This window comes from Bombyx mandarina, chromosome 12 (genome assembly GCF_030267445.1).
Source record: "Bombyx mandarina strain Sakado chromosome 12, ASM3026744v2".
Lineage (NCBI taxonomy): Eukaryota > Metazoa > Arthropoda > Insecta > Lepidoptera > Bombycidae > Bombyx > Bombyx mandarina.
In genome coordinates, this window is record NC_143219.1 from 13,906,836 (window position 1) to 13,934,502 (window position 27,667).

General features: G+C 40.2%; 2 protein-coding genes across 6 annotated transcripts in view; one reads left to right on the top strand and one right to left on the bottom strand.

Moving 5' to 3' along the window:
- LOC114251791 (ATP-binding cassette sub-family G member 1) overlaps positions 1–13,732 on the top strand; it is a 52,643-nt gene extending 38,911 nt beyond the window's left edge. For 4 of the 5 annotated variants that reach the window (XM_089732116.1, XM_089732112.1, XM_089732113.1 and 1 more), the window contains exons 5-11: positions 106–251; positions 3,717–3,955; positions 4,674–4,912; positions 5,912–6,080; positions 6,785–7,041; positions 8,134–8,357; positions 9,116–13,732. In XM_089732116.1, the coding sequence (XP_089588242.1) occupies positions 106–251; positions 3,717–3,955; positions 4,674–4,912; positions 5,912–6,080; positions 6,785–7,041; positions 8,134–8,357; positions 9,116–9,311 (1,470 nt within the window). In that variant the 3' untranslated portion in view covers positions 9,312–13,732. The remainder of the gene's footprint in view (positions 1–105; positions 252–3,716; positions 3,956–4,673; positions 4,913–5,911; positions 6,081–6,784; positions 7,042–8,133; positions 8,358–9,115) is intronic. The other variant, XM_089732117.1, reaches the window with a different exon arrangement.
- A 6,621-nt stretch (positions 13,733–20,353) lies between these two features.
- Positions 20,354–27,667, bottom strand: part of LOC114248318 (polypeptide N-acetylgalactosaminyltransferase 2) — a 116,141-nt gene continuing 108,827 nt past the window's right edge. Inside the window, exons 8-10 of the mRNA XM_089732118.1 lie at positions 27,204–27,410; positions 26,583–26,755; positions 20,354–25,384 (exon numbers count right to left, since the gene is read on the bottom strand). Coding sequence (XP_089588244.1) covers positions 25,110–25,384; positions 26,583–26,755; positions 27,204–27,410 — 655 coding nt within the window. The 3' untranslated portion in view covers positions 20,354–25,109. The remainder of the gene's footprint in view (positions 25,385–26,582; positions 26,756–27,203; positions 27,411–27,667) is intronic.

Sequence of the window (27,667 nt, forward strand, 5' to 3'; positions counted from 1 at the left end):
TTGTATCTTTTCTCTCTAGCCGTCACGAATCTGCACCGAGTTAAATTTTATATTATAAACGCGCCTAAAGAAGTTTCACTTCAAAACGAAGCTGTTTATTTGCAGGTGGAAGAAATAATTCAGCTGTTGAGACTCGGCAAAGCCAGGAACACAGCGACCGAGAGACTGTCGGGAGGGGAGAGAAAACGATTATCTATTGGCCTGGAGCTGCTTAACAACCCGCCTGTAATTTTCCTAGACGAACCCACAACGTGAGTAAATTCAATGAAAACATTTAAAATAAATAGTAAGTAGTTAGTTGTATGCATTGTTTTTAAAAAAAACGAACTTAAATAGCATTTTGATTTATTTATTTATTATTGCGTATATGGGTGGACGAGCTCACAGCCCACCTAGTGTTTAGTGGTTACTGGAGCCCATATATATCTACAACATAAATGCGCTACCCACCTTGAGATATAAGTTCTAAAGTCTCAAGTATAGTTACAACGGCTGCCCCTCCCTTCAAAATGTTAATATATGTTTTTGTCTTAATAGATTCATTCTTTTTTTTTATACCTACCTATGCTGATAGCCTTGAGAGCCTATTTCAGCTTCACCTTAACATGTAGGTGTGAGCTCACGGGGCTCAAACCGGAAGAGTTGCTAACACTGGCCCTAGCAAGAGCAGTCCTTCGCAGAATCTACCACCGGATCGGAAACGCGACCCACTGAGAGGATCCGGTGAGAAACTCAGTGGGCTGTGTCTATGGGTTGATTCGGCTGCCCCACTCTTCAAGCCGAAACGCATTACCGCTTCACGGCAGAAATAGGCAGGGTGGTGGTACCTACCCCTGCGGACTCACAAGAGGCCCTACCACCAATAACAATTATTTTCATATTTTGTTTCTGTTGATACCGCTCAGGATATTAGAGTGAAGTTATAAAATAACGGTTTTGTTATCGGTCCGTGATGCGTGGTTAAATTTTCAAGGTAAACAGACTTCTTGAAGTCGACGAGAATAACGTTAAAGTATTGCGTTAAATAGTATTTTACAATTACCTGAGACTACAGATTAACAGTCACCCGGCTCCAATTTAGGATTCCCCGTGTTATGGTTACCAGAGACTGATAAACATAATTATTTATATATGTTTAAATAAACAATGAAGACTCAGACAAAGAGCAAACAAACCTGTTGTTTAGAAGTTGTCGTGGCCTAAAGAATAAGACGCATAGGTATACAGCGATGCATCGGTGTTCGAATCCCGCCGCGGTGCCGGCAGGTTTTTCTAATGAAATACGTACTTAACAAATGTTCACGATGGACTTCCGCGGTGAAGGAATAACATCGTATAATAAAAAACAAACCCGCAAAATTTCAATTTGCCTAATTACTGGTAGTAGGACTTTTGTGAGTCCGGATAAATATATATATCCTTTAGGCCACGACAACTTCATCTCTTATCTCCCCTTTTATTTCACATTAAATAAGCCGTCACGAAATTGATGACTTTAAATTCGAATCCATGATAAAGCAAGCCCAGACCACCCGCCATCCTTGATGTTTCTAGTGATAAATCTTGGAATTTATTCATATATAATTTAACTAAAAATATCATTTCCGCGTTAACAAATGAATAATGTATTTGTATAAAGTAATGACTTTGTAATGAATCTAAATAAGGAATTTCTTGGTCAGTTAAATTAAAAAGATTTTATTATGAATTCGTCCATTGCACAGGCAAAGCGTAACGCCTTATCGATTGTATAAAAAATTGAATGAACCGAAACGAATAGAATAGAAATTGATTATGGAAATAAATTAAATGTGACTATATGAGGGGTTAAATAATTGTTCAGTTTCTGAACGTAAAAATGTCAGTGAGCGACGTTCGTCATAACACCAAACTCCCCTTTCTAGCCGCCAAGAGCAACGCATCTATTTTATAGTTTTCTTAAATTAAGTCGTCAATTTGTAATGCTACGAGCTGAGGTTCGGGATAGATAAAAATTCTACCGAAGTACAAATTAACACTGTAGTAACACTTCAAACACGTAACGACCACCTTAAAATTCTCAATCCACTTCTTCTGCTTCGCTTCAGGTGATTCCGATTACTACATAGATTATACATTTAATATTTGAGAGATTGCTAACTGTCTCCGTGTCATCACTGCAACGCTTTTATAGTCGATACGATATCCCTAGAATTATCGAGAACATTCCGCACAAGTCGAGTATGCTCGATATGCCTTTTCGCCATTTGACAATAGATGGCGTTGTACATCTCGAGCATTCTAGATTTTACAAGTTTTTTTGATATTCGACTCTGCTATTCGATGATGGATGGCATTGCTCTCACCGGCGTAACAATAAGGGCTCAATAAATATTTCATACAATAAATACAGTCCACGATCAATTACCACAACGCAATAATAATGATTCAGTAACAAAACCGTGAGCACGTTCACATATCTGTCCAATAAAAAATAAAAACAGTACACGGGCTATTTTTATCTTACAATATCAAGTTTCTTCATGACCGGCCTATTCGTTCGCGTTTTTAGAATTAATATCGTAATGTACTTGAGCGGAGCTCACTGGTTGCACACGGTCGCGCAAAAAAAGTCATAATAGCGACTCCAATTTCCGTCATTTTATATGATAAAATGTGTTCCACATTTAAGGCTTAATACAAGCTCTAAATTATAGGTATATTATTAAAATAAACCATCACTCGGTCATGCTCGCTGTGACTTTTGTTAAATTTAAAATAACACTGCTTTTTATTAATACACTAGATGATGACCGAGCTTTGCTCGTTTTTTTTTTTATAACGCCATCTTGTTGTGTCTTCAAAGCGGTTAGTTGCCCTCAATTAAGAAAAATCGTATTATCATTCGCCAATTGATGTCGGGAAGAGTTGATTATTGAAAACACGAATAAAACAACATTTTCTGAAAATAAGTCGTAGCTAGATCGATTTATCGCCCCCGAAATCCTCTGTATACAAAATTTTATGAAAATCGTTGGAGCCGTTTCCGAGATTCAGATTATATACATATATATTAATATACAAGAATTGCTCGTTTAAGGGTATAAGATAATAATATATTACGCGCGCTATCAGTCGTACCTTTATGATTCTGCGATAAAAAACTTCCCCGGATGTGCTAAAATAATTTTACTATGTTTTATCAAGATTGGATGGATGATTTCGAAAGAAACATTCATTTTTATTTATGTACCTTATATTTAGACATTTTCGCGTGATATCGAACAATAGTAAAACGGACGCACGGACTGACTAATGATAAAAATTACGCGTATTATTTCAATGAAATGATCTTCATTGTGGGTACGAATTTTTTCTGTTGTCTTTATTACTGTACTGCATGTAGATCTGTTGCGAATTTTACAATTACGATTTTTAAATTTAATGAGTTCCCAAAAAGAATTTTTTTGTTGCTTTTATGGGTGGACGATCTCACAGCCCACCTGGTGTTAAGTGGTTACCGGAGCCCATAGACATCTACAACGTAAATGCGCCACCCACCTTAAGATATAAGTTCTAAGGTCTCAACGGCTGCCCTACCCTTCAAATCGAAACGCATTACTGCTTCACGGCAGAAATAGGCAGGGCGATGGTACCTACCCATGCGGACTCACGACACGGCCTACCACCAGTAATCGGTAAAGTAAAGTCGGTTTAATAGTTTCCGTCCGTTTCAGGGGCCTGGATGATGTTGCTTCATCAACCTGTGTCTCCCTTCTGAAGCGCGTGGCGCGTGGAGGCAGAACCGTCATATGCTCTCTGCACACCCCGTCAGCGCGACTCTTCGCGGAGTTCGACCACGTCTACGTGGTGGCTGACGGGAGGTGTGCTTACCAGGGAACTTCTGCTGGGGTGGTTCCATTCCTCAACGACCTACAGCTGCCTTGTCCCAAGACTTATAATCCTGCTGATTTTAGTGAGTTACCCTTGTTTATTGCTACAGAAAGAAGCAACGATTTTTTTTACTTGGGAATATATCCAACCCAGAAATAACAAGGAGAAGAATGAGAAAGACTCAATTATCTTGTTATAAAGACGTCATTCTAGAAGCTGGAATCCTCAATTTACTATCACTACCTTTTTTTGAATTACAAAATTACTACTAACCCATTTTCTTACGGTAACCAGCGTGGTATCATCTTTTTTTTATTTCTTAGATGGATGGACGAGCTCACAGCCCACCTGGTGTTAAGTGGTTACTGGAGCCCATAGACATCTACAACGTAAATGCGCCACCCACCTCGAGATATAAGTTCTAAGGTCTCAGTATAGTTACAACGGCTACCCCACCCTTCGAACCGAAACGTATTACTGCTTCACGGCGGAAATAGGCGGGGTGGTGGTACCTACCCGCGCGAACTCACAAGAGGTCCTACCACCAGTGATTACGCAAATTATAATTTTGCGGGTTTGGTTTTTATTACACGATGTTATTCCTTCACCGTTGAAGTCAATCGTGAACATATGTTGAGTACGTATTTCATTAGAAAAATTGGTACCCGCCTGCGGGATTCGAACACCGGTGCATCGCTACATACGAATGCACCGGACGTCTTATCCTTTAGGCCACGACGACTTCGAAATCTTCTTATTAAAAAACATCACTAGGCTATGAAAAGTACTTATTGTTTCAGTTATCGAAGTATCGAGCGGAGAATATGGGTCTCACACTGAACGAATGGTGGCTGCAATCGAGAATGGAAAGAGCGAGAAATGGAGGGATTATGCAGTGGTGGAAACTCTCGAAGAAATGGAGATAGAACAGCTGAACACGGGAGGCGTGGAGAAGCATAACTACAAGCACGGGAGTACAGCGTTCCAACAATTCTTTGTGTTGTTGAAGAGAATGCTCTTACAGACGTTGAGAAACAAGGTGCGTTACCCAACCATAACTTACAGAGGCGAATGCCAATTTCAGGCCCAAAGCGGAAAATAGATTAGAGAAAAAATACTTAGTGCATTAATTTTGTCATAAATAAATATGCATTTACTTCCTTCCAAATGAGCGCCAGTACAGTTTACAATAAGTAGTTTAATAAAAGTAACTCTATTGAAAAAGTAACTCTATTGAATTAAGAATTTGAAACAGTCCATTTTTATAGTAATATATTTTGATGTCCATCTTGGGCCCATCACACTATGGAGAGTGGGCATTCCCCTTTTCTGGTCATCTTGAGAATAGTGATGGAAGATTTCGTTGCGTTAAAAAAACGGATATCCACTCAGATCTAAACGCTTGTCTCTTTGTGAATGACTTAAGCAGAACAACCCTTGTAGACATAAAACATGCCCTGATTGCTCCAAAATAACAGAAGGGGAAAGAATAGATAGGTAGAAAAAACTATGACCCTATGACTATACTGGTGGTAGGACCTCTTGTGAGTCCGCACGGGTAGGTACCACCGCCCCGCCTATTTCTGCCGTGAAGCAGTAATGCGTTTCGGTTTGAAGGGTGGGGCAGCCGTTGTGACTATACTGAGACCTTAGAACTATCTCAAGGTGTGTGGCGCATTTACGTTGTAGATGTCTATGGGCTCCAGTAACCACTTAACATCAGGTGGGCTGTGAGCTCGTCCACACAGCTAAGCAATAAAAAAAAAAAAAAAAAACAATCAAATGACTATTGTCTCGTCTAGCTTAAAGATGAAGCAAATGGCTACTGAATCTCATGAATACTTGGTTGAGTTAATAGATTTTTTGTAACAAATATTCATCGGATATCTGAGTGGATTTCGTTGGACGTCCCTTCACATAACCCAACCGAACTGATTTAGCATATTTCCACTATTTCACCAGGATCATATTACCTTGCATCTCATCTTATCTCGTTCCATTCGACCTCATTAAATTTTATGTCGATTTTCGATTCCAGAACTATCTATGGCTGCGAGTGGGCCTCCATTTGTTCTTAGGTATAATTGTGGCCATGCTGTTCAATAAGATGGGATATGACGCGTCCAAAACGTTGTTCAACTTCGGTTTCTGTTACGCCTGTGTGATCGCCATGCTCTATATACCAATGATGCCTGTTCTTTTAGCATGTAAGTGTATACTGCCATAGGAAACTATGTTTTTTGTGGTATTTTATTTTTATGTTGTACTAGCTGCTGTACCCGTCCGCTTCGCTGGGCGTTTAAAATTAACATTATTATTTCTCACTCCCACAAAGATTCTCATCATTAACGCCCCCGCAACTGGTGAGGTAGCCCAACGCTCATATAAATATTAGCCTATCCATTAAGTACATGTATTTTCTACATAGATACCAAGGTTCGAGTCAATCGGATGCATTCAGTAGTTATAACGGAACATCCGTAAAAACCACTGTAGATTTATATATTAGTGCAGATGTATTTGGAAGATTGTTGTCGGAAACATATCAAAGATGTCTTGATATTTCTAGATAAACGAGATGTTTAGTTTTAGCCCGTAGGCATAAAAAAGTAATAGCCACCTCCCACCTCATACATGAGGTCGATGCTTCAATTACTTGTCTTCTTCTTAGTTCGTACATACACTTGGTAGAATGGTCGTGGTCATCATTTCTAGTGGTAATGCGCTTTACCAGTCGTCACCATTCATTTTACTTTTGTAAACCTTAATACTTCAAAGAGTCATTAAAGGCTGCTGAGTTGGCCCTATGATCGTATCTTTCGAAGACAATGAACAATAATAGATTTTGTTTATTGACAATGTAAATAGCAATGTCGACGTTCGCACTGAAGAATAATATTTTCGTTTCCAGTTCCAACTGAGGTTCAACTGGTGAAGAGAGAGTATTTCAATCGCTGGTACGGACTGAAGCCGTACTACGCGGCGCTGGTCGTCTCCCGTACTCCTGCCACAATATTCTTCAGTCTGATATACCTGGTCATCGCGTATCCTGTCACGTCCCAACCACTCGAGGTCGCCAGGATCTTGATGTTCACGGCTATTTGTATTCTAGTGGCTTTGATATCGGAGTCGATGGGGACTGTCATATCTTCTATGCTAAGTGTCGTGGTAAGTTTAATTCTTTCAGCTAGGATGGTCAGGCGAGCCTATATAAGACCTGTGACTAGTCAGTTACTACTTACCATCGGATAGGCCAGACGTCGGTCTGCCTATAAGGGCAATAAAAATACCAGGGTGGCATAATGGACCTTACTGAAGCGACTGTTTAAATCGCATCAAAGTGTCTTGCAGAAGATCATACCGAAGGGTGAAAGGCGATCAAATGATTATATGATACTTATTTGCGTAATTACTGATGGTAGGACGTCCTGTAAGTCCGTACGGGTAGGTACCACCGCCCTGTCTATTTCTGCCGTGAAGCAGTAATGCGTGTCGGATTGAAGGGTGGGGCAGCCGCTGTAACTATACTTGAGACCTTAGAACTTATATCTCAAGGTGGGTGGCGCATTTACGTGGTAGATGTCTATGGAATGTATGGGAATGACACACCATCTATTCATTCCAAGTCAACCTCTCCTGCCCGCGGTCATCCTGCTGATTAACGAACGAGGCTCTGGCGATCGGCTGATAGCGGTATAGCGCAGTCTAAACTTGGCACAACTAAAAAACCTGATCACTGACAGGCAGTAGTGTTAGTGGTACAAAAAAGAGCTGTGTCTCTGCGATCTCCAACACGCCTGCCCAGCGTGGAGATTATGGGCATTTTCTCCATGAAATACACACAAAAACGGCCCCTAGTTCCCGGTCACCCTGCTATGTCACGGTAGCGACTATGGTAACGGTAGGGTAGGAGGTGCTAAGAATCCCCGGGTTACAGCAGGCTACCTTAAACGATTGACCCTTGCGACGTATAATGGACGAACGCTACGACTAGACGAGCACTTGGCACAGTTGGAAGCGGAGCTCAGTAACATAAGGTAGGCATATACTTGGGTTGAGTGAAGTTAGACGTGAGGGAGAGGACACTCTAATACTAGAGTCGGGCCATCTCTTTTATTTCCGTGAGGGTGGTCAGCAATCTCACGGCGGGGTGGGGCTTATAAAGTCTTGGCTCATAGCGTTGAGCCGAGCCGAGTCGAGCCGAGCAAACCAAACTAAAACAGATCAAATCAAATTATTTTAGATATGTCATTATTTCAGAATTCGGTGTTCCTGGGTCCGGCCATCAGCGTGCCCCTTATGCTTCTAGCAGTGTACGGGATAGGCAGTGGCGACGACCCCCTGCCTATAGTGTGGAGGCTCGCGAGGGCTTGCTCCTTTCTGAGATATGGAATAGAGGGTCTGGTGGCCGCAATATACGGACCTCCGCGGGACGACCTTATATGCCCCAGCCATGTCGATATATGCGAGTATAAGAACGTTAGGTGGGTGCTTAGTGAATTTAAAAAAATAATTAAAAATGTTCTGATTTACGTTTGATTCGATGCGGCTGTGCCGGTGTTCGAATCCTGCAGGCAGGTGTAATTTTTTCTAATGAAATACGTACTTCACAAATGTTGATCAATCACTTCTACAGTGAAGGAATAGTATTGTGTCATAAAATTCAATTTGCATAATTACTGATGGTAGGACGTCTAGTGAGTCTGCGCGGGTAGGTACCACCACCCTGCCTATTTCTGCCGTGAAGCAGTAATGCGTTTCGGTTTGAAGGGCGTTCCAGTCGTTGTACTGTTAAAACTTAGATATAGAGATATATGAGATATAGAACTCAAGATGGATTTCGACATTTATATTGTTGATGTCCATGGGCTCCGGTAACCACTTAACGACATGCGGGCATTGATTTCGTCCATAAAAAAGTGTGTGTGTGTGCAAATCACACACGGTAGAAGTGAACTTATAAATAAGATATAGATACAGATATACTGACTATCCCACTACACAGGAGCATACATATGGACAATGTTTAGTAGACGATAGTGGGGATGCTTCGAAGAGTCGCACAAAGAGGAGACCGAGAACGTCTAATGTGTTCTATCTCATTCTCTCGCCGGCTGAATCCTATACATTTATGTGTTTGTGTCTCTATGGACTTATTTTTTCGTTTCATCGAGTTTCAAATCACAACGATTCTAAAGAAGTTTCACTTCAAAAAACCTCATTGAATTTTGTTTGTTTTCAGGTATTTCGTGAAGATAATGGGTATGTCAGGAGTGTCGTTCTGGGTGGATTTCGGCATTTTAACGGGCATGCTTCTCGGCATGAACCTGGCAGGTTACTACTTGCTCCGGCAAAGGCTGTCCCCTAATTACGCGTTCAGAGCCATCAAGGTCATAGGCAATTTTGTAAAAACCAAAATGAGCGCCGCTAGCGGATGACGTAAAATAGATAAAGTTCGGTTTGATAGAGATGTTACGTGTTTTCCCTAGCGGCTTAGTGACAGCTTCGATACTGGGCACGTCCTGAGTGACTACTCATGTCCGTTTCATTAGCACAATTACCGTCAGGCCCCCCCCCCCCTGCCAGCCTAAGCTAGTGGAAATAGTTTTAATACTCTAATATAATTTTTGTACGTGTCTTCAATCATTATTCACGCATTTAATCGTTAGACGCGCCAAGCTTATATTCATGTATTGTAATTTACGAATGAAGAAAAAAAAAGCTATTTTAATACGTATAAAGTTAACTTTAAAAAATATATTATATACTTATTATAGTATTGTTTGTCATCTCTGTTAACGAGGCTTGTAAAGATTACTTAACGGTGAGCAGCAAGTTGGCATTGCTGACGTCCATGGGCGACGGTAACCACTTACCATCAGGTGGGCCGTATTCTCGTCTGCCTACAAAGATAATAAAAAAAAAAGTACTTTAAATACTATTATGCAAAATGATATAAAATGATATGCACCGAACAATGGAAATAAATTAAAAATGTAATCGAAATTGAACATCATTTATTGTGACGCAAAATAGTAAGGAGGGTAGGGTAATATTATTTATAAACGTTCAACATTATATTTTTAGAAAAATATCTCAAAATCTGCGTGAGTCGGTCTCTCGGTGAGGTTTAACTGATTGTTTTCTTGATGATTAATTGATGATTATAGTCCTCAATCTGTAAACACAATACAAGTATATTTAGTTCGTAAGTAAAAGCTTAGCGTGTGTTTAACGTGTGTTTGTATTAACATCATTCCTTTGTAAGTATAATTTGTAACCAGATTGTCATCTTTGATTAGCTCCCATTTATTTACATATTTGTATCATCCCAGTGTGATAATCATTGACCTTTTGATTGCCACTAGGGTCACCGGTACCCTACGTGGCACACTGAAGTAATTTAAGTCGATTTCTGTTATCAAGGCGCCGGAATATCTAGTAGACTGGGAGAGACGAATACTGAGAGTGATACTGAGAATGAATCACCCCATAGACACAGCCCACTGAGCTTCTCGCCGGATCTCCTCAGTGGGTCGCGTTTCCGATCCGGTGGTAGATTCTGCGAAGCACGGCTCTTGCTAGGGCCAGTGTTAGCAACTCCCGTGCTCTCGGCCCCGTGCAGCCCCGTGAGCTCACCTACATGTTAAGGTGAAGCTGAAATAGGCTCTCAAGGCTATCAGCATAGGTACGTATAAAAAAAAAGAATGAATCTATTAAGACGAAAACATATATTAACATTTTGAAGGGAGGGGCAGCCGTTGTAACTATACTTGAGACCTTAGAACTTGTATCTCAAGGTGGGTGGCGCATTTACGTCGTAGATATCTATGGGCTCCAGTAACCGCTTAACACTAGGTGGGCTGTGAGCTCGTGCCCCCATCTAAGCAATAAAAAAAATTAAAAAAAGTGTGTGTGTCCGCTCCGACGCACGACTGGAGTTTACTGGATATAAAAAATTAAACGAAACAATACGAGAAATAGTTCTATATTACGACAACACGATACACTACAGATTATTAACAAATTAACGAGACACAAAACAAACGACTAACAAATATATGAAAATACAAAATGAGAGAAACGCGCGATCAGTACGAGGCTTTGTGGCGGACTGCCGGCGCAGCAGCCCGGCGCGCATTTCGTGTGACATGCGCATAACGCATTTCGTGTGACATGCTAGTACGATTTTGGTCCCCATAATTTTCATACCCCGGGCCTATATATGTAAATCGATTCTAAAGGAGTAAACTCCAATAAACTCCAATAAACTCCAATAAACTCCAAAAATATAACAAACAAAAGAATGGCAAACTTAGGAAGTTAGTCAATCCAGGTGCTTAGTAACAGAAATAGTCATAATTACTTTAGTGCGCCGCGTAGGGCACCGGTGACCTACACGGCAGTAGAAGGGCTAATTTTAATAAATATAATAAAACTTGAGTAGGACTTGTCTAGTGATTTTTAAAATCAATGTATTTAATATAGAATACAAATAAAAATGCTTTGCGTGCAACTTGGTGCACGTGAATGAAGTGAAACTTCTTTTTCGATTTGTAGTATTGTGGTTTTATTCATTTTTCGTCCTTAAATCAGATTGTTCTTGTAATAGGGAATGCTGTGTATAAGAGATGCGACATCTTCAACATAATTTATATTATTTATATTTTTAATTATAGATAGAAAAATAATGTTTTTATTTATTTATTTTTATTGCTTAGTTGGGTGGACGAGCTCACAGCCCACCTGGTGTTAAGTGGTTACTGGAGCCCATAGACATCTACAACGTAAATGCGCCACACACCTTGAGATATAAGTTCTAAGGTCTCAGTATAGTTACAACGGCTACCCCACACTTCAAGCCGAAACGCATTACTGCTACACGGCAGAAATAGGCAGGGTGGTGGTGGTACCTACCCGCGCGGACTCACAAGATGTCCTACCACCAGTATATACCTAGTCAGGTCATAAGTATTGTCACACAGTAAAAACTTTTCTTTTAGAATGCTGGCCACAAAAAAGTTTATTGAATTCGAATTTCGAATTGTTCATGAAAATAAAAATGTATACTTTTAGAATTTTACTCATTTTTAAATATGGAGTGGACGCTTAAAGAAGACCGTGTTGCAGTTATTGCGTTGCATCGTTGCGGTTACGCGCCAATTCAAATTTTTAACATACTGAAAAATTTGAATATATCCAAAACATTCGTTTATCGTACCATCAAACGATACAATGAAGACTCTAGTGTAGATGACAGGTCAAGAAGTGGTCGCCCTCGGTCTGTTAGGACTCCAGCAGTGATAAAAGCTGTGAAGGCGCGAATTCAAAGAAATCCCAAACGTAAGCAGAAACTGTTGTCCCTTCAGATGGGGTTAAGCAGAACCACGGTGAAAAGGGTGTTAAATGAAGACTTAGGGCTTCGGGCATATCGAAGAAAAACAAGACATCGTTTGAATGCTCGTCTAATGGACCTGAGGCTGAAGAGATGCCGCGCTTTGTTGAAGCGGTACGCGGGAAAAAAATATCGGGAAATTCTTTTTTCGGATGAAAAAATTTTTACCGTAGAAGAGAGCTACAACAAACAAAATGATAAGGTGTACGCACACAGTAGTGAAGAAGCGAGCAACCGTATTCCGCGTGTCCAACGAGGTCATTTTCCATCCTCGCTCATGGTATGGTTGGGAGTTTCTTATTGGAGCTTAACAGAGGTACATTTTTGTGAGAAAGGTGTAAAAACGAATGCAGTTGTGTATCAAAATACAGTCCTGACGAACCTTGTGGAACCTGTTTCTCATACTATGTTCAATAACAGGCACTGGGTATTTCAACAAGATTCGGCGCCAGCTCATAGAGCGAAGAGCACACAAGACTGGCTGGCGGCGCGTGAAATCGACTTCATCCGGCACGAAGACTGGCCCTCCTCCAGTCCAGATTTGAATCCGTTAGATTACAAGATATGGCAACACTTGGAGGAAAAGGCGTGCTCAAAGCCTCATCCCAATTTGGAGTCACTCAAGACATCCTTGATTAAGGCAGCCGCCGATATTGACATGGACCTCGTTCGTGCTGCGATAGACGACTGGCCGCGCAGATTGAAGGCCTGCATTCAAAATCACGGAGGTCATTTTGAATAAACTTTAGTGTCATAAGAATCTATGTTTTATTAAGTTCATTTTGGTATATGAATGGTTAGATAATAAATAAACTTGTTTCAATTATTTTACATTAAACATGTGACAGAATTTATGACCTGACTAGGTATATATTTTTTAATACTTCATTAAATTAAGGGACGCTACTCGTTGCTAACGTTCGCGCTGGCCTGTAACAGGTATACTACGCGCATGCGTTCGAGTGCCACGAATTCACTCTCGCTCTGTCTCTTTCTAGTATGGTAGCGTTAAACGCAATCTTGTTGGAAGTCGCATTAGAAGTTTCACTTCAATAGATTTAGTACGAGTTTCGAATCATTTGAAACAGCTTGGGAAGTTTAAGATAACTAATATTAGTGGAGATTGGGAAAGACACGTCTGTCTCTTTTCCGCATATTGTTAGCGCACTCGGACGTTGACGTCATTATGGTATTCTGAATATTTTATATTTAATTCGCTTTAAGCGGCTGTGTTTAATAGCTATTAGTATTTTATGAAGGAAGCAAAATATTACGCCGCAAATCGAAAGAAAAACTGTTTTTTTTTTGTTAATCTTAGTCATTATATTCGGTTTTGTTTGGATAAGGTTAAATTTAAGACTGACGTTTTTTTCATATTCACATATGATAACATATTGGATTGTAAAATTAATATTGTGATTTGAGAATGTAATATAATAATAAATTGAGTGTGAAATTTTAGAAGCTTTATTTTCTGTACTGATATTTTAAGTAGTAAATAATGTTTTCCCGAAAAACATAGATATAAAAGAAATTAAGGGGTAAAGATGCGACAGCATAATATTAAACATATTATGCTGTCGCGACCCTTTTTTATGTATGTGTTCTACAAAGTCGCATTATTTTATTCTATCATCAATAGTTTTCGCAGGGCACGCGATGTAAAGAACATTTTAGGTAATTTTTTTACACAATGGGTTTTAGAAAGGATTTTTTTCAAAAAAACATTATAGCCTATGTCACTCTGGAATAGTGTAGCTTCCAAACAGTGAAAGAATTTTTGAAATCGGCTCATTAATTTCGGAGCCTATTCAATACAAACAAACAAACAAATCTTTCCTCTTTATAAAATTACTATAGACTATAGATTGATTACGATTTCAAATAAACCAACTTCATGACATTCCGCTACATTTTTCTTTTCAAGTATCTTTTAATTTATACGTGAAGCAAAAACTTTGTACCCCTTCTTATGAAAATTGCGCGGATGGTGGAGTATGAAATTTCTCACACTTTTCCATCCATAAAAAAATCATTAAATCAATAAAGAAAACATTACACACACATATTTATTGTTAAGGTCTGTGGTCAAATTGAGAGTAGATTAATATTGTTTGTCTATAGCGTAGACTTGGCCGAATCTATGACTACATATAACTAATAACTAATTATAATAGTCTTTGACAATAATAGAACCATAATAGGCCATTAAGTACATACAGGTAGTTTTCCAGTTACAGAGCATAATGCGACTCAGTGACGCACAATGTCGAATTAGGCTGAAGCTTAGTTGAGCATTATGCCGCATAATGCGCTCTTGTGCTGTAGTTGGAAAATGGCCATAGTGTACAAACTTACATTTTCAATTAATTATAGTCGATTTCGACTAAAGAGGGACCACTGGTTTATATAGTAACTCTTCAATCTATATTTGGGGGATTCCCCTTCAACAAATCCTATGTCCACCTCGTGGAGGGCTACTGAAGCTATATGGAAGAAACATACCAAAGATAATTACACTCACTCATGCTCAGACTCATTACATTTACACAGGGTACATTAATACACTCATCTATATATTAATTCGTGAAGCAAAAACTTTGTACCTACTTTTGTACCCCTTTTTACGAAAATTGCACGGACGGAGAAGTATGAGATTTCCCACACTTATAGAGAATATAGAGAAGGAGTGCGTAATACTAATATTTTTTAAAAATTATGAATTAATAATACATTAAATCAATAAACAAACATTACACAAACTACCATGTATTTGACACACACACACACACAACATACATACATAATATAACCCTTTGTTTATTGTCAAACTTTTCTTACAGACAACAAATACGAACGTATACTAATGAAGATACGGAACGTCTGGTTTATTTCAGTTATTTTCATAGTGTTATGTCCTATGGCGTTTTGCTATGGGGCAATGCTGCCGATGTCGAAACGATTTTCATCCCGCAGAAGAGGGCTATTCGTTCTATTTATAATTGCACCCGAGGGAATCCTTGAGGGACAAGCTTAAGGAAATCAAAATTCTAACTTTAGCGTCCCAATACATTTTTGAAAATTTATTGTACGTGCGTAAAAACATTGAAGAATTCCCCAGAGTCTGCGATTTGCACAATGTGAACACTAGGAACAAACATAGACTTGCGTGGCCGGCGGCTCGAATTAAGAAAATAAGCCACTCTTTTAGGGGGCTGGGTGTACAACTTTTCAACAAGATCCCACAAAACGTTCAATTACTACCTGTTCATAGATTTTTTTTAATTTTTTTTTTATTGCTTAGGTGTGTGGACGAGCTCCTAGCCCACCTGGTGTTAAGTGGTTACTGGAGCCCATAGACATCTACAACGTAAATGCGCCACACACCTTGAGATATAGTTCTAAGGTCTCAGTATAGTCACAACGGCTGCCCCACCCTTCAAACCGAAACGCATTACTGCTTCACGGCAGAAATAGGCGGGGCGGTGGTACCTACCCGTGCGGACTCACAAGAGGTCCTACCACCAGTAATTACGCAAATTATAATTTTGCGGGTTTGATTTTTATTGCACGATGTATTCCTTCACCGTGGAAGTCAATCGTGAACATTTGCTGAGTACATATTTCATTAGAAAAATTGGTACCCGCCAGCGGGATTCGAACACCGGTGCATCGCTCGATACGAATGCACCGGACGTCTTATCCTTTAGGCCACGACGACTGCATTTAGATAAATAAGAAAATAAGATAGATAAGATAGATTTAAGAAAACTGTCAAGGAACGTTTGTGCAACAAAGTACATTATTAATTTAAGGATTATCTACTAGATGGCACTACGTGGGAATGAGGCGTTCGCTCCTGGCCTGTTCATTTTTCATTATTATTATTATTTTGTAATTCAATTTTTTGACTTGTTTTTTCGTTTATAGCAAATATTGTTACTTATTTAAAAAAAGAAGAAAATATTTGAGAAAAAACAAAAAAAGAAAAGCCCGTTGAGTTTGTTTCGCCGGTTTTCTCAGGACTGTGGCTTTTTTTGGAAACGGTGGTAGAGTTAACATTGTTATTTATATTTTGACATTCAAAAAAATAATAATTATAATATTAATATTATAATACATTTCATTTAATGTTTTTATCATTGAGTTTTGTATCAGCAAGTTTTGTTCACACTAGGTGTTTCTTGATGTTTCCAAGCGCGTTAGGATCAAGTTGTTTCTTCAGATTCCTGGAGTCACTGCCTGAACTTAAGGCTTAGTCGATGATTAAATAAAACACTGCACTGTTGGTGATTCTTGTTCATTTATTCATTTTTTATTTATTTATTACCGGGGCATGTAGAGCTCGTAAAAGTCGACCTGTTAGAACAAGGCCTACCAGTGAATTCTGTGCACCGTATGCATACCGGTCGCGGTAGGGAGCCATATAATATGGTTCTAGTCGCTCTCCAGCCTACCCCCGAGGGTAAGAAAATCTTTAACACACAGACCGTCTGTAGGCTCTCTGGTATCGCTGTCGAAGCCCCCCATAAAAAAGGCACTCCTAGCCAGTGCCATAACTGTCAATTGTATGGGCACTCTTCCCGTAACTGTCACGCGCGCCCCCGATGCGTCAAATGTTTAGGCGATCACGCCACGGCCCTATGTACTCGCGATCAAAAAACCGCGACGGAACCGCCTAGCTGCGTCCTGTGTCAAACACAGGGTCACCCCGCAAATTACCGCGGATGCCCCCGAGCCCCGAAAATAAATCGCCGCGTCGCCCGCCAAAACCGCCTCCGAGCTTCCGGCCCAGACATCAAAGCCTCGGCACCCTCTGCGTCGCAGGCTAAGCCAGCGTTCGTTCCGGCGGCGGTGCCCAGTGTCTCGGCCTGGGCGAAACCGCTGCCGTACACGAACACGGCTACAACTCCCTCCTCCGCGATTCGTCCCGCCCCCGCGACTCGTCCCTCTCCCGCGACTTGCCCTCCGACCGCGTCCGAAAATCTCGCTTTAGCGATCGACTTCTTTCAGTCGATCAACTTTGAGCGCGTTAACGCTTTGGGTGACGCCATTCGCGCTGCCTCCACTGCACAACACTTTATCGCCGTTGTGCAGGAATACGCCGACGTATACGCGTCATTAAATACGTACGTCCTCCCCTCACTCCGCCGGTAATCAATGGCGTATATAAGTAGAATAAAGCCCCTATCCGTGACGATAGGATTTTTTAACGCTTACGGTCTCGCAAATCAACGTGATCAGGTTTCTGACTTTTTGCGTGACCATCAAATTGATATCTTTTTAGTGCAGGAGACCCTACTTAAGCCCGCGCGCCGTGACCCTAAAATCGCGAACTATAACATGGTCAGGAACGACAGGCTCTCTGCCCGTGGTGGTGGTACCGTCATTTACTATAGAAGAGCCCTGCATTGCGTCCCGCTCGATCCTCCCGCGCTCGCTAATATCGAAGCATCAGTGTGCCGAATCTCACTGACGGGGCACGCGCCGATCGTTATCGCGTCCGTTTATCTTCCACCGGATAAGATCGTTCTAAGCAGTGATATCGAGGCGCTGCTCGGTATGGGGAGCTCTGTCATTCTGGCGGGCGACCTAAATTGTAAACACATCAGGTGGAACTCACACACCACAACCCCGAATGGCAGGCGGCTTGACGCGTTAGTCGATGATCTCGCCTTCGATATCGTCGCTCCGTTAACCCCGACTCACTACCCGCTAAATATCGCGCATCGCCCGGATATACTCGACATAGCGTTATTAAAAACCGTAACTCTGCGCTTACACTCGATCGAAGTAGTTTGAGAGTTAGATTCAGACCACCGTCCCGTCGTTATAAAGCTCGGTCGCGCTCCCGATTCCGTTCCCGTCACGAGGACTGTGGTGGATTGGCACACGCTGGGCATCAGCCTGGCTGAATCTGATCCACCATCGCTCCCGTTTAACCCGGACTCTACCCCGTCTCCTCAGGATACCGCTGAAGCCATAGACATCTTAACATCACACATCACCTCGACATTAAATAGGTCATCGAAACAAGTTGTAGCGGAGGACTTCCTTCACCGCTTCAAATTGTCCGACGATATTAGGGAACTCCTTAGAGCTAAGAACGCCTCGATACGCGCCTACGATAGGTATCCTGCCGCGGAAAATCGTATTCGAATGCGTGCCCTACAACGCGACGTAAAGTCTCGCATCGCCGAAGTCCGAGATGCCAGATGGTCTGATTTCTTAGAAGGACTCGCGCCCTCCCAAAGGTCTTACTACCGCTTAGCTCGTACTCTCAAATTGGATACGGTAGTAACTATGCCCCCCCTCGTAGGCCCCTCAGGCCGACTCGCGGCCTTTGATGATGACGAAAAAGCAGAGCTGCTGGCCGATACATTGCAAACCCAGTGCACGCCCAGCACTCAATCCGTGGACCCTGTTCATGTAGAATTAGTAGACAGTGAGGTAGAACGCAGAGCCTCCTTGCCACCCTCGGATGCGTTACCACCCGTCACCCCGATGGAAGTTAAAGACTTGATCAAAGACCTACGTCCTCGCAAGGCTCCCGGTTCCGACGGTATATCTAACCGCGTTATTAAACTTCTACCCGTCCAACTCATCGTGATGTTGGCATCTATTTTCAATGCCGCTATGGCGAACTGTATCTTTCCCGCGGTGTGGAAAGAAGCTGACGTTATCGGCATACATAAACCCGGTAAACCAAAAAATCATCCGACGGGCTACCGCCCGATTAGCCTCCTCATGTCTCTAGGCAAGCTGTATGAGTGTCTGCTCTACAAGCGCCTCGGAGAGTTCGTCTCATCCAAGGGCATTCTCATCGATGAACAATTCGGATTCCGTACAAATCACTTATGCGTTCAACAGGTGCACCGCCTCACGGAGCACATTCTTGTGGGGCTTAATCGACCAAAACCGTTATACACGGGAGCTCTCTTCTTCGACGTCACAAAAGCGTTCGACAAAGTCTGGCACAATGGTTTGATTTTCAAACTATTCAACATGGGTGTGCCGGATAGTCTCGTGCTCATCATACGGGACTTCTTGTCGAACCGCTCTTTTCGATATCGAGTCGAGGGAACCCGCTCCTCCCCACGACCTCTCACAGCTGGAGTCCCGCAAGGCTCTGTCCTCTCACCCCTCCTATTTAGCTTATTCGTCAACGATATTCCCCGGTCGCCGCCGACCCATTTAGCTTTATTCGCCGACGACACGACTGTTTACTATTCTAGTAGAAATAAGTCCCTAATCGCGAAGAAGCTTCAGAGCGCAGCCCTAGCCCTAGGGCAGTGGTTCCGAAAATGGCGCATAGACATCAACCCAGCGAAAAGTACTGCGGTGCTATTTCAGAGGGGAAGCTCCACACGGATTTCCTCCCGGATTAGGAGGAGGAATCTCACACCCCCGATTACTCTCTTTAGACAACCCATACCCTGGGCCAGGAAGGTCAAGTACCTGGGTGTTACCCTGGATGCATCGATGACATTCCGCCCGCATATAAAATCAGTCCGTGACCGTGCCGCGTTTATTCTCGGTAGACTCTACCCCATGATCTGTAAGCGGAGTAAAATGTCCCTTCGGAACAAGGTGACACTTTACAAAACTTGCATAAGGCCCGTCATGACTTACGCGAGTGTGGGGTTCGCTCACGCGGCCCGCACACACATAGACACCCTCCAATCCCTACAATCCCGCTTTTGCAGGTTAGCCGTCGGGGCTCCGTGGTTCGTGAGGAACGTTGACCTACACGACGACCTGGGCCTCGAATCAATTCGGAAATACATGAAGTCAGCGTCGGAACGATACTTCGATAAGGCTATGCGTCATGATAATCGCCTTATCGTTGCCGCCGCTGACTACTCCCCGAATCCTGATCATGCAGGAGCCAGCCACGTTGTAATGTTTACGGGTTTGATATACCCCCTTAACACCAGATGAGCCGTGAGCTCGTTGGCCAGTCCAAGCAATAAATAGTTTCTACCGAACACATTTCTGTTTACTCTATTACTTATCTTCTTTTTTCCTTTTTATTCCTTCTTCTTTACTCTCTATTGGGGATAGTACAGAATAAAATGCGATCAATAATAATAAAAACGTCTTTTATTTAGGTATGGAGTATTCGTTATCGCTTATTCAAATAAGATCACACAATTTTCTTATAAAAGAAACAAAAAAAAATTTTGACTAGGAAGTCAATACGCCACTTAATGTAAAGAAATGTATTATCGAATAACACCTGACATAAAACGTTGATAAAAAAAATTATAATACAATACTCAACTAATCATCTACATGTTCTGTTCGTCTATAATTTCGATAATTTATAATTTTGCGATTAACTTTTTCCGGAAAACTTTAAATTTCATCATCCCCTAAAACACTTCTAAGATATGAATTATACAACTACTAAATTTACAAAATGTTAAATTCAACAGTTTAGTTTACTATTGTATACTTAATATTTGCTAATTGAGAGTCTAAGTGTGTTTTATGGAAAGATCCAGAGAGAATTTTAACTTCTTCAATTAGGCTGGGGCTGAAATTAACTCTTCTTTCCCATAGCTGTGATAGTCCTTGCTCAAACGTGGTTTGAAAGGAGTCACAGCGTGATAGTAGGATCTGGCATTGCCGATATGCGTTAGCCACGGTGACTGGTTACAAGATAAGCCTTTAACTCTTTTGCGTCTATAGGCAATGAAAGATAGAAAGCGACAATTGTACCAGAGTTATTTTTTTTTGATGATGCGCGCATTATAGATATGCTAGAACACTATGATAAGCATTTGGCTTTGCCCGTGACGTTGCTGATGTCCTTGAGCGATGGTGATCCCTCATCATCCGTATGCTCGTTTGCCGACAAGGGCAATAAATATTTAGAACTTCATCTTAAATAGTGTAAGGTTCACTTAGAACAAGTCACGTACGTAAATCTCATTAGGCTTAATAAGATAAAAATTAAAATCTACCCACTTGTTTTATGAAGTGCACAAAACTCGAGATAAACTTTAAAAATTAAGTCCTTATTAACATAAAAAAAGCAGTCTCTTATTTTAGTTCATTACAAAACAATTAAGAAGGAATGTATTCGCTTAAAAAAATAGTACCTTAGATAAAATTAATCATTTTCACTAAAAATTACATTCACGACACAAGAGAGTTTAGGAAAATATCTGTATTACAAATAAATACGTGTATTTTATTAAGCAAATTGTGCAGTAAAAGGTGCGCTAATGCGCATTTTCGTAAAAGTAGGGCTACTTTTTGGCCTAAGATCATTTGAGGGACTGGCAAGATTCTAAATTGGAACTCAATTACGTTATTTTTGTCTAGTTTGAGCACAAGATATTAAAAAAGATGAAAAGATCTTAGGTACCAGATTTTGAATTGTTTGCAGTAATCTGAAGTAATATATTTATACCTGATACATATTCACGAACAGAAAAAAAGCAGTTTCTAGTTTGAGTCTGATGTGGTGAAGAAATTTGAAAAACCAGGTAACTATTCTAATAACGTTTTTGATATAAAAGCAACAATAAAACAAGAAATAAACATAAATATAAAAATATAAAAAAAACTTAAGAACGTAAACATTTGTATAAAAATAAAATATTGCTACAAAATAACGAGTATTAAAATAATATCTATACATTACTAAAAGTATACACGAAGTGAGATTTACATAACATTTTCCGCTAAAATCTAATTACGTTATAATTTTGTGATGCATCCGTTTGTACTCTAAGGTAAATGAGGATTCTAATGTCTACCACTGGTTTATGTAAATTAAGTACGTATATAAACTAACACTAGTAGCTAAAGACGTTGCCTCGAACCCTTTTGGATTTACAAAAACGTAGGCATTATTCTGGATAAAATTTCTTTACATTGTCGACTGTCGATACTTTTTGAAGTGAAACTTCTTTAGGCGCGTTGAGGGTAAAATTTAACTCGCGTTCAGAGTAAAATTTAACGGCTATAGAAAAAAGATACAATTTAGGAAGAGCGAGAGTGAGAAAATAGACAGAGCGTCTCGTGAACCACTCGACCGTGGAGAGGGGGTAAGGACAAAGCGAGCTAGGTCGTTTCTCTTATACACAACATTCTCTATTACAAGAGAAAATTGATTTAAGGATGAAAAATCAAGAAAACCACACATAGCGCTAAAGAAGTTTCACTTCTTTCACGCATGCTCGCCATTTTTTTACAAACAGCGTTTTATTTTATAAGAAGTATCTACGTCGCCTTCAATTGCACAAACAAAATCAGCATCCAGTAATAATTTTTCAATAACTTTTTTTTATAGTGCAATTTGAGTTTTTCAAATACATAATATATTTTAATATATTTCTATTTTAAGTATATTTCATCCCTGAGAACCTCTCAATCTCACTACAGGATTGGAGTCAAAATTTCTAATTTGACAATTAATTGAGATTATTTTTAAAGTAACCTCGACGGAGACGAGGGTCGAGGAAATTTCGAGGTAACGCCTTAAGATGTAGTTTATAAACTGACATATACATATGTATATTCGTAAGCTGTACCGAGTGCTTATATTATCTTTATTGTAGCTTAATGTACTACTTACAGTTCAGCCACAAAATATTGGAAGATTTAGGAACAATACAAAATATTTCGCAAATTTATTTGATCGAATGCTTCCGTCTTTGTTCTTACGATGTATCTTTTAAAGGCGTCGGTCGTGAGGCGTCGTCCTAGTATAACACCACTCCTTTCTTCTGAGTGTCGTAAAGGCGACTTAAGGATCCACGGGAGAGTGGGAAAGCCGTTATTCAATATAATTGAGAAATTCAATCTCACGTGTCGAGGTGTGTGACAGCATTCACATTGTGATACCCACGGGCTTCGGTAATAGCTTAACACCAGATGAGACTTGAGCTCGATCACATATCTACACAGTAAACAAAAAACTTTACGCTTGTTTTGTTCACACGACTAAAATTTTGCCAAAGACCAAAGTAAAAAATATTTACGTGCATTCTTTCTAACAATATTTGCAATAAGAGTCTTTAAAAAAGTCGAATGGATATCTCAAGCTTACTCTAAACACTCGACAAACAACAAATAAGAGCTTTAGTTTGTTCTGAATTGATTAGTAAAAAGCACACGTAAAAACTTATTGTAAAATATGTATATAGAGCTACATAGGTACTATTTCATTTACACATATTTGTATTTACATAAAATCCACATTCCACTATCCCGGCACTTATAAATACTTACGATAATGGTAACAATCATTTCTCTAAGTGTCATCTAACAAATCGTCTTCTCGCATTAAAACTGTATAATCTCAAAACTTACTAATTTTATAGGAGAGTGTTTTAAAGGTTTAACATGTGATATTTTTAATGTTAATCATCTTTGCAACATTTATTCTTTATTTTTTATCAGATACATTATCTGTCTTTTAAAGTAAGATAAAATGATGTATATTAATTTTGTTAATAGTTGTCTAAATATATGTAAACTAAAAAAAAAAAAAACTAAACCACGCTCTTTTGACAGTATTTATGAGAAAAATACTGGTGATACCAAATTATTCCGCATATTAACTCAATTTCGAATGTTTTTGGAAATTGTACACTTTTAATGCGAAAAGACGATGCTGGGTCATCACGCAGTCCTTACGTGACCAGCAAAACTGTAAAAACGCCTTGAAAACGTTGAAAATTTACCAAAACTAAAACACGAGCTAAAATCGTAAAAGTGGTTCTCAATCACGTCTTGTGAAAATTCTAGAACATCTTAAATTAGATTAGTTATTTCGATATGAAATTATTTTGTTAATAATCAATAGAAATTTCTGAAGATTACATTCTAATGCAGACTAAAAATAGTTTTAAAATTTGTTTATCTCACAACTAAAATGGAATGTACAATTCTTAACGCTAAAAGTGTCTACTTAGTACGGTTTGTTCAAATCATAATTACTAGCAGTCTTTAACTGTTGCTTATGTTCAAGCCCCGCTCACGAATAGAAGTGTGGCTATGTCACACATCACATTACGATATTGTGATGTTATAAATAATTTATTTACTACCCGTTGAAAAAGAGCATATTATCATGAAATAAAAAAAATCCAAGAAAAATTAATTAATCGACACAAAAACCACACTTGCGATTTCAATACCTATGTTGTTGACTTTAAGAATGTTTTAAATTGATTTTGAATTCGAGACAAAAATATGTTTCACGTAATTATGATTCTCACAAACAAGAAATCAAAGGGCGCCTTCAAATTGTTTTAGATACGGCGCCTATTTATATTTTATACGATCTAAGAGCACCTATACAATAATTTTAAGTACGCGATATAAAAGTGTAAACACATAAATAGCAATTCATGTAGACAGTAGTTTTACAATAGAAATCCTTCCGTGAATTAATTGTTTTTAATTTATATATATTTGTTAATAATTACTTGTGGTACTACATCTCGATTAACCGGATTAATATGTTTTATAGATTTATTTTTTAATAGCTGAAGATATATCAAAACATTGAAAGTTACGTCATATTTAAAATTTCCCGACTATCACATTAATGTTTTATGTATTATTATTTCAAGATCACTAAGTACTTTTGTACGTGCTTAGACAATCATAGCTCTATCGTTTTTAAACATATTTATTGCTTATAACTCGATTTAACATTGTCATATCTGATGTATTAACTGAAGCCTAAAACTAATTTGTAATAAATCATTCACGTCTGTCTATCCGAAAACCTGATTCCTAAATCATATCTCCTACAAGTAACGTCATTCATTACACGTCAAATATAAAACCACTTAAATATTTGGATCAGTGGAGTTTAAAAGGTGAATTGCTGACTCGGTTTGTCTTCGTCGCATTGTTCTAGATATAGATCAGTGCGTTCCGTATCTAAGCACGCGTCTAGTTTCTCGTGTCTTATGAGTTGACCCTTCCGTGTCCAGAGCTGGGCGTCGTCTGAAGGGTCGCAGGGTGCTAATACTGCTGTGACACGATCCTCGTTGGACAAGGAGACGCAGAGACTGTGATGTCGGATGAGGCCGTTTTCGAAGAGCCATCCCTGATTGCCTCCCGTGTAATGGCAAGGATACATTCCTGTCGAACACAAATGAGGATTTTATTAATTTTTTTATTGCTTAGATGGGTGGACGAGCTCACAGCCCATCTGGTGTTAAGTGGTTACTGGGGCCCAAAAACATCTACAACGTCAATGCGCCACCCACCTTGACATATAAGTTCTAAGCTGTCAGTATAGTTACAACGGCTGCCCCGCCCTTCAAACCGAAACGCACTACTGCTTCACGGCAAAAATAGACAGGGCGATGGTACCTACCCGCGCGGACTCACCAGAGGTCCTACCACCAGTGAAACACTCAGACATTTGGCGATGGACCGTGAAGAGTGAGATGAGGACTGCTGGCATGACCTGGAGTGATGTCTAGGAGCAAGCGCAAGACAGGGTCAAGTGGAAACAGCTTGTGAGTGCCCTATGTACCAGCGGGGTACCTTAGGACTAAAACAACAACAACTGTTTGAACGTCGAATGTGACTAGTTGAATGTGAATCTCATTATTGCTTAGTATAAAGTTTATTGGAGTCAATTGGTCACCAGAGAGCATAGGCATTAACAAAGTAATTTCCGTCATTCACCTTGAGACATGAGATGTAAGGTTTCACTTTTAACAGTACAACGGCTGCCCTACCCTTCGAACCGAAACACATTAACTTCTTCATGGTAGGAATAGGAAGGGTGGTGCTACCTACCTATGCGGGCCAACAAAACGCCCTACCACCAGTAATTACGCAAATTAAAATTTTGTTGCGTTCGATTTTTATTATACTGGTGGTAGGACCTCTTGTGAGTCCGCACGGGTAGGTACCACCTCCCTGCCTATTTCAGCCGTGAAGCAGTAATGCGTTTCGGTTTGAAGGGTGGGGCAGCCGTTGTAACTGTATTGAGATCTTAGAACTTATATCTCAAGGTGCGTGGCGCATTTACGTTGTAGATGTCTATGGGCTCCAGTAACCACTTAACACCAGGTGGGCTGTGAGCTCGTCCACTCATCTAAGCAATTAAAAAAAAACACGATGTTATTCCTTCACCGTGGAAGTCATTTGTGAACATATTTAGTTAAGCATGTATTTCGTAAAAAAAATTGGTGCCTGCTAGCGAGATTCGAACACCGGCACATCGCATCGCTCGATACGAATGCACCGTCTTATCCTTTAGGCCACGATTACGTCAAAAGAATCTAAAATAATAGTTTTGAAAGTTGTTAGTAGAGTACATTACCTATTGTCCCGTCGACCAGATGTCCCATGGTGTCTAGGCATCTTATTCCTTGTTTTATAGGATGAGGTCCCCCTAATTGTGCTGGTATTTTGAGTTCAGGGTACACGTGTTGTAAGTACCAACGGAACGGCTTGCAGTGCAGTTTATCGCGTAAAGTGACCCGCTCGGATATGCTACGACAATTGATTGAGATTATAAATATATAGGGTTTTAGAGCCAAGTTTTTTTTTTTTTTTTGTGTGGTTTTTTTTTTATGGCTTTGATGGATGGACGAGCTCACAGCCCGCCTGGTGTTAAGTGGTTACTGGAGCCAATAGACATCTACAACGTAAATGCGCCACCCACCTTAAGATATAAGTTCTAAGGTCTCAGTATAGTTACAACGGCTACCCCACCCTTCGAACCGAAACGCATTACCGCTTCACGACAGAAATAGGTGGGGCGGTGGTACCTACCCGCGCGGACTCACAAGAAGTCCTACCACCAGTAAATCCTTCATTGTTGCAGGCATTCATGAACTTGCTTGCATAAAGGATTTGAACACAGCTATAGTAAGATCGCACGATACGAGTAAAAATGGTTTCTTATATTTTAGGAGACGTTGAGGGACTTAAGACTTACTCTCCAAAGTCGACTTGCTTCGCGAGTGGTTGAGATCTATAGTATAGTTCTTTGTAATCGTCCATCCAGACTTCGGCCGCCCTTCTGGTATTCCTCGCGAATACCGCCCCGGAGCCGCCGGGGAATGTATACGGATGGCGTTTCCTGAAGACATGACCCACACGGGAACAGGGCACGATTTCGAGGGAGCCTCCGCATTGCCAAACTCTGCAATGAAAAATAATAAAAAAAATTAAACGTGTTATTATTTGAGCGTAAAGGTGCAGATGACAGTATACTTCATATTATAAGCTTTTATCAGTGACATGAGTTTAAAGTCTTAGTTTTTAAGTATAACAATTGCCCCACACCATTGTTGCTTTATTACAGAAATAGAAATAGATCATGCGGACTGAATGGAAACCAGTCGACGTCGCCCAAAATACGTCATTTCGGATTCTCCCGATCCACTAACGGTGCTTTTA